The sequence below is a fragment of the Eurypyga helias genome, unplaced genomic scaffold, assembly GCF_000690775.1.
Source record: "Eurypyga helias isolate BGI_N326 unplaced genomic scaffold, ASM69077v1 scaffold6003, whole genome shotgun sequence".
NCBI lineage: Eukaryota > Metazoa > Chordata > Aves > Eurypygiformes > Eurypygidae > Eurypyga > Eurypyga helias.
In genome coordinates this window covers 46,239-54,301 of record NW_010241774.1, presented here as the reverse complement: position 1 = coordinate 54,301, position 8,063 = coordinate 46,239, and the positions used below count along the sequence as shown (strand labels likewise).

At 46.1% G+C, this 8,063-nt stretch overlaps 1 protein-coding gene across 1 annotated transcript in view; it reads right to left on the bottom strand.

The window, feature by feature from the left end:
- TAX1BP1 (Tax1 (human T-cell leukemia virus type I) binding protein 1) overlaps positions 1-8,063 on the bottom strand; it is a 52,096-nt gene that overhangs the window by 251 nt on the left and 43,782 nt on the right. The window contains 3 exon segments of the mRNA XM_010148850.1: positions 561-650; positions 4,328-4,476; positions 4,824-4,998. Of these exon segments, the coding sequence (XP_010147152.1) occupies positions 561-650; positions 4,328-4,476; positions 4,824-4,998 (414 nt within the window).

Here is an 8,063-nt window from a genome sequence, read left to right as displayed (position 1 = left end):
GGGAAAAAGGGAATGGTTATTCAATCCGTTGGCACAGACAGAACACGTAAAGGCGGGACCCTGCCGCCGCCATCGAGAGCTCCGCCACCAACTGAAACGTGAGCTGCCGCGGTGGCTAGGCCCGCGCCGCGCGGGTAACGACCCTGCTGAGAGCGCTCACGCATCCCACGGGAACTCTGGAGCAACCCGGCACGTTAATAATTTGGACGTCATCCCAGCTCCCGCCAATGCAAACCCACCACCCGTCTCAACGGCCAAGGCCTTCTGCGGGAAACCACGCCCCCTAGTCCCAAACCCCGCCCTTATCTACCCTGCCGCTTCGAAAAGCGCTGCGCTTCAGTTGGCAGGGAGGTTGGAAGGAGAGGGGGGGAGAACCAAAGGGGTTCATTTGCTTGGGGAACAACCCGGCCACGGTCCGTCACAGTGAGGTTGGGCACAACCAGTCTACCTGGTCCGACCGCGCCCCGAAGAGGCTTCCCAGCAGCTCATCCCCACCTGAAGAGCCCCGTTAGGCACAAACCCACCCGCCCGCGCCGCCGAAGACCGGTAACGGGGAACACTTACCTGGAGTCGAAGCAGAAACCCGTTCCGCGTTCATGCAGGAGAAGACTTGGCGGATCAGGAGCAGAAGGTACGGTGTTGTCGTCATCCTGTGAAAAACCAGAGGGAGTGTTTTCAGTGACAGCCCCCAGAAACGGCCACTTTTTTCCCCTCTTCCATAGGCGTTTTCGGCACTGATCGAGAGCCATGGGTGGAATTTACCTTTCGGTTCTGTGACTGCTACGGCGCGCGGCGTCAGCATAGGAGAGGGAGAGGCGGTTCATGGGCACGGGAAGCCAAAGCCCGGCTGCCTCATGACCCGCTGCCCGTGCCGGAACCGCCGGAATGCTGCTGCTAACAGGAGCTCCGGAGACATGAGTCACCCCGCTGTTAACGCCTGGGGGCTACGGCGGGACTGGGAAACCCGTGTTACACCTGGAGTCAGCTCTGCCCGGGGAGAGGAGTCAGCCAACCTCAGGTCTCCCCCAAGCACTCTGCTCTCCCAGGCGGCACCTGGATACCGGCTGCTCCTTCTGCCTCTATCCTTCACAGAGAGAGTAATGGGCTGCCAGGGCCAGAGCAGGCCGATAAAGGATAGTGGGTTTTTTTGCTAGAAGAAAGGCCATTTAGGCTTCATCTCACAAAATATCCTGACCTGGTTGTCAGTTGCCAAAAGTTACCCTCTCCATCCCCCACAAACATACTGTGACTAACAGCATTGTTCAAGAGTCTCAGGATAGTTATTCTGGGCTTCCTGCCAACTGTACTCAGGACTACATTTCTGAAACTCACACTTTGCTTTTAAAGAGAGATGTATGTTTTGTTTATGGATCGCTCCCTTACATGCCTGCTTCTAGAAATTACTTGCTCCAAACGACTACCTCTTGGTAGTCACGGGAGCGTGAGCAAACAGAAAATCAGTGCTGAGGAGATGACAGCAGGAGCTCGGGGCAAGTCAACCGTTCCACAGTCACCCCGGTGTGCATGCTCGTCCAGCACGATTAACACAGGACCCCTTATCCCTCTCAGACTGGCCGAAGAGGTCCAAAAGCCAACGCTATGAAGCAATCCAGAAAGTCTTTGCGACACAGCGTGTTTTCACCTCGACCGAACACATGCCCCTTCCCAAGAGAGACGGTTTCGGGAGAAGCAGAATTGGAATGCAAAAGCAACATTAAACAGAAGTTCTGATGCTTTTACAGGTGTATCCTTACTCCGTCTGCAACCAGGAGTACCTGAAGACAGTAAAGGCAGCCGAAGTTTCAGTATGGCAGGAGTGTCACTGTCACGCTGCTACTCAAGGTTAACAGCCAGTGACAGACACGTCTTCCCTGAGAAGCAGCAAGGGAAGACTGCTGCGCCCGTCGTAAAAGCCAACGGCATTCTCCTTCGGAACGTGGACACTAAGTTCAGGTCCCATTAGAAGCAAACACCTCAGAAAAAGGATCATCTTAATCTTGAGCGAGAGAATTTCGTAGCTTGCCAGTAGGAAAGCCAGTAGGATGGCTTTGTACAGGCATACACCGACGGCAGCCGTGCTCCACAGGACTGAAGATCAAATCCTTGGTTGCAGGTACAGGGGCATCCCCAGGAAAGTAATTCATGCGCAGCTTTAGCATGAAAATAATCCTCCTAAAGTGAGCTTAGGGCGCCTGTCTCTCCTTCTATGGACGGGAACGGTACACACACCCACCCTGTACTACAAGGCTACGCAGCCTGTACAATCCTGCCTCTCCAGTCCAAACATGCTCTAAGGAGCCTACGGAGCTTCTGACCATGGACTGAGAAAGAGGCAGTGAGCAAACAGAGAGCAAGCTGGCACCTTCTTCCCCACTGCCAACCAAAGAGATAGTTACTCCCTGTGCCACACCAATAGTTATTAGAGTGAGAGACTCCCACTTCCTCCTTGGGACCGGCAGAAAGGCCAACCACGGCTCTTTCACCGAGTCCCTACAACCATAGTATTTTAAACACCCCAACAAGACTACCAATCCTTTTCTTCCAGGAGTGAATCCTCCTCCAGCAAAAAGCTCTACATCTCACTGGCTTAAAAACGCACAGAATCACATCTGAAGCAGCTTATGTTCAAAACCCATACAACCAGTGGTAATCTCTTCGTACTTCTCATCTGGTATCTGCCGTTTCTTCTGCACGCACGGCAGGCTCTCCTTCATCAGGAGTGACCTACGTCCTGTTCCCTGGTTATTTCTTCAGCTGCCGCATGAGACCTGCCTGGCCTTCGGCGTACTACTACGTCTTTCTAGAGAGATTTCTGCAGCTGCTCACTTCCATGAGCTCACACGTCTGTACACTACACACACAGTCTGTTTCGGGAGGGGCAAGCAACTGCTTCCCACTGGAAAGTAGAAAAAGTCAGGATATAATTATTTGATTTAAAAGCACCTTTTCTCAAGCTGAACGTCGCTTAAGCCTGTTCCGTTCCATCTCACTACAAAAATCCAGGCTGTGTCAGCAAATGAGCACAAGACTCCAGCGCTGTTTCTCTCGGGTTTGCAAGAGGGCAAAGCACACAGATCAGGGAGAACACCCCGCTAATTAAACAGAAGCAGACGACTGGGGAAGAGACGAGCGTGTCACATGCAGTATCTACGTCGAGAATGATCACATTAAATATGCAAAACGTGAAGTAAAGGTGGGCGACAGCGTTAAGCTCACATTCCAGATCTCCAGCAGGCTGCAAACGTTCTGACAGTTCCCCTAATTATTCCCGGTAATGGACATCGGGGGCAAAAGGCAGGAGGGAGAAATACAGTTTTCTCCATTACGGGTGCTGAGCACCAGGGCTAAAATCATGCCTGTCTGAACAGCGCTCAGCTCCTGCAAAGGTTAATAGCAATTAAATGTGGCAAACTAGACTAAATGAGAAACAGGTCATGATACCACTGTACTTGCAAAGAGCACCACGCTCTGCAGAAAGGCACTGCTTGTTTAAGATTTTTGAAGGCACAAGAGTACCTCGAAGAAGAAAGAGTAAAAAGTCTGTTCCTGTTCAAATGAGGACACAGTCCAGTTTGTGACAGAAGCCAATTTACTAGAACCATTTTTTCCTACCAGAACGTGTAAGTACTGCATTAAAAATGAAAGCTAACCTGTTTCCCCTGAAAACAAAGCCCTAAAAAAGAAATTGGTGGGCATCTGTCACTTCCCATTTCATCAGCTCTAGGTAACAGTCAGCTAGCTCTTCCAAATTATACGTCAAACAGCCAAAAATCCTCACTGAAAATGGGCATTAGTAAATGCAGATTTGCAAAAGACAGACAAAAGATTAACACCGCAGAATGAAGTATCTGGTGCGATACGGATTTTCTTTCAGCATTTGACTGAAAACACTCATATCAGAATCCTGTCAGTTTACCTGTTCCGTCACAACTCAGTTCCTACACACAAATGAGGAGTAAGACGTGGCTACACTTGGAGGCCCCATTCTACCACACTGGAGAGAATCATCAGAATGAGTTGAGATTACCTGGATTTTTCTACTTCAGTATACAAAAAGGTTACAGAGCTGCTGTCCTAACACCCCAGGAAGCTGTCAGCAACTCAGGAGACCGGGGAACAAGTATGTCATCATCATCATCAACTGATGTGCAGAGTTTGCTCCTTCAGAGCAAGCAAAACTCACCTAAACACTGTGCAGGGAAAAGGCAAATCAATTCCGGATTTACGTGACAAGTCGGGCTTTCCAGATAATGAAAATCCATGTGCAAATCCCGATTACTCGTCAGTAAGCATAATCAAGGAAGAAAAAACAGAAAAGGTGACGTACATTGCTATCCTCAGGATCTTCTAAACCGTCAGGCCGACTGAGATTGCGTGAAGGCTGACTACACACTACATCATCTTCCAGCTCCCAGAAGGAAGTCCTGACAGGGGGTCTTTGGATCTCATCAGGGTTAAAAGCGCCATCTGCTCCATCTGAAAAGCAATTAAACAGAGCATCTTTGTTCACCAGAGTCTGTATTCTGAGATTACAGATGCGCTCCCTCATGTTTAAAAATCCAGAGACTTAAACACATTTTGAGCTTAGATAATACAAAACAAAAAACACTTTTTTCAAGAAGTACTTCTTTAAAACTGTATCTTGTTGATTCTTACCAGTAAAATAAAGGCACTTTATCACACGCACAACCACCAATAAAGGCTCTGTACACCAGGATAAAGATTATCGGTACTTCACCTGCATTAACTGAGCCATTGCTTTTGAAACCGTGAGAAAGATGATACTCAGGTGGGGGGCTGGAGGGGGTATGGGCAGAACTTACCTCTTCTTTCCTGAATCGCATAAGGATTTCCATACTGCAACACTGGTACTCTGCTTGGCACTGCAGGAACCGATCTGTTTTCCTCCGAGTACGGGTTGCGAAAATGTGATGCCTGTTGTGAAATCTGTCCTTCCATCATCCTTCCCGCTTGATTTCCTGGTGCCCTGCCAAGCTCCTAAATAACACGTTTAAAATGTGATTGACCTAAGGAGTCCTAGCAAAGTTTGAAATTTTTATTAAGTATTCAAATTTGGTTCTATAAACACAGTCGCTAACCTTCCCACTGTCTTTTCATCTTGCTCTAGTGCCACATATACCATACCTAAAACATACCAAAAATAGCCAATGAAAAAAGAAAATACAAAGAAGATATTTTAAAGAATGTTGTTTTTCTCTTTTTGGCATCAGTTAACTCAAATTACATTAACACACCTGCCACTTTTTTCAAGAAATAATCTGCACCCTTAATAAAATGAAGAAAAATCAGTTCAATGGGCAAAGACTGGGCGGATTAATAAAAACAACTAAATACAATGTGCAGTGAGAAAGGTTTTGAAAAGTTACAATGAGAAATAAAATAATTGGGTTTTTCATATCATACCGTATCATCCAAGAATGCACCATTTTAGTATGTGAAATATGTATCACAGAATCATAGAATGGTTTGGGTTGGAAAGGACCTTAAAGACCATCTAGTTCCAACCCCCCTGCCGTGGGCAGGGACACCTTCCATGAGACCAGGTTGCTCAAAGCCTCATCCAGCCTGGCCTTGAACACTTCCAGGGATGGGGCATCCACAGCTTCTCTGGGCAACCTGTGCCAGTGCCTCACCACCCTCTCTGGGAAAATCTTTTTCCTTATATCCAATCTAACCCTCCCCACTTTCAATTTAAACCCATTATCCCTTGTCCTGTCACTACAGGCCCTTGTAAAAAGGCCCCCCCAGCTTCCCTGTAGGCCCCTTCAGGTACTGGAAGGTCTCCCCGGAGCCTTCTCTTCTCCAGGCGGAACAAGCCCAACTCTCTCAGCCTGTCCCCACAGCAGAGGTGCTCCAGCCCTCTGGGCATGTTCATGGGCTCCTCTGAACTCACTCCAACCAATCAATATCCTTCTGATGTTGAGGGTATATGTACAAATGTGACACAATTCCCTATGAACTGATGAGTGGCAGGTATTTTAAGGGCTATTAAGTAGATTGCACTGGATCCTTTCTGATATCTACCAGCACGGTATTGACCCACATCAAGTGTAACCTCCCATTCGCTCAGCTGAGCCCAGGGCTGCCACTTCCAGCAGAAAATGAAGAGTGTTAGAACAAACTTCTGCTCAATGTCCTTCCACATGCAAAGACACACAGGGAAAGGAACAGAGAATTTGGAAGCATTCCTGTGTGTTTTCTGCAATATAACTTCCTGAAAGCTACCCCGACTCGCATACAGTCGTGTGTGCGTTAAGCTGGGTACGTTACTGGCCGACGGGTTAGATGCAGCTGTGCTTCAAGACTGGGAGAGGATTGCTCTGTTCAAATGCAGAGATCCTGTCAAACACACTCCCCCAAAACTACACCTACAGAGGCAAAGATCCATCTCTTTTCCTTGTTCTCAGTTCTTTAAAAATCAGTTTTTAAACAGGTGATAAAATATGTTAAACAGGTTGGAATCATTTTGTCCTTGTTCATGATTCTGCTTGATGACCACATTCCACTTGTAAATTATTAGAGGGGTTTTTAAGTTGCTATTGTTATGTCAAAGTATTTCTATTACCATTATACCAAGTAGAGCCAGAAAGTCCCTTCACTCCTAACAGCTCAGTGTTCTGCATGTTTCTCCTTTTTGTGAGCAGAAAGAAGAAAAAGGAACGTTTGGGTTTTTTCAATTAATACACAGTATTATCTACAAGGCTGAAGTGGTTTGTAACGACTGAAGATAGGAGAACACTGTGTATCTGCACCGTAAAGCAGCCTTAACCCAGATGGTACCTTTTTGTTCTTACATTCAACACACACAGACTGTACTCTATTTAAATAAAAAATCACCACCTAAATGTAAATCAGAGGGAGACGGGGGAAGGAAAGAGAGAGAACGGTGAAGTAACGAGACAGGTCAGCATGTGAAGTAGTGGTTTCTCCATCAACAGCACAAAGTCGGCAGCTTCCTAGCGGGCGTGAGGGAAAGGCCAGTTTGCAGGAGCACCCTGAAAGGAATTTTGTCACTGGTGGAAAGGCTTCTCCTGTCGAGCCAGAATGGGCTACAGCAAGTGTGACAATTCTGTGGAAGTGCCAGGCAAGATTTTGAACTTGAGGGACAGCTGGAGGAGACCACATCACAGATCCTTTACATGAACAGGATTTAGGCAGGCACCCGGATAGCAAACGTTTAAAAACGGGTCAGACTGAAGACCATTTGCTCTATCATTCTGGACCATAACTTAGGTATGGGGATGATGCCACCAGCAATCATGCAAAGGCCTCTGAAGAGATATATACACATGTATTAACTCAGCACTAACAGACTGATTGATTCATTCTCTATTGTTGGTAACATCAGACAATTGATTCTAGGAAGGAGAACTGTTACTCAAGTGTTAGTGTTTCCTATTAATATTAACAAATAGAAATTAGTGCTATTTTTCACAAAGGTAATCCAGACTAGGTTGGTTACTTCAAATAGTGTTCATACTACAAGCATCATATGGAACAAAACTGCACTTGCACTACTGTCTGTTTACAAATCAGTGGATTTATAATCCACAAGAAGTTGTGTTTTCATACACAGACCCCAAAGTTATAACACTTCCTGTGAAAAATAATTTGGCCTCTAGGAGATTAACAAGCAATGTCCTAATTCAGGCTGCTTCCTCCTTCTTTATATCCTCACATACTTATATATATGTATGTAGCTCACTTCCAAAATTCTGTGTGTTCATCCAAAATATAAAATCATTGAATTTATTGAGGGGCTTAAATGACCTGCTTTATTTAATTCTGCTGTTTAAAATATTTGTATCAGAAAGGCAATTAATTCTTTTGGAAAAGCTCAAACAGAACTTTTAAAAAAATTAATATGCTTAGAAATTCTTGCATATAATCCAGAGAGACAGTAATTACTGCCAACTGCTAAAGGTTTCTTGTGACTTATAAACCATTAAAACTCTAAGCCAATATGTATAAGACTAAGTAAAGTGACTTAAGTGTGGTCAGTGCATCAGCTGTAATTCATCCAAAAAAAAGTCTCGTCCTTC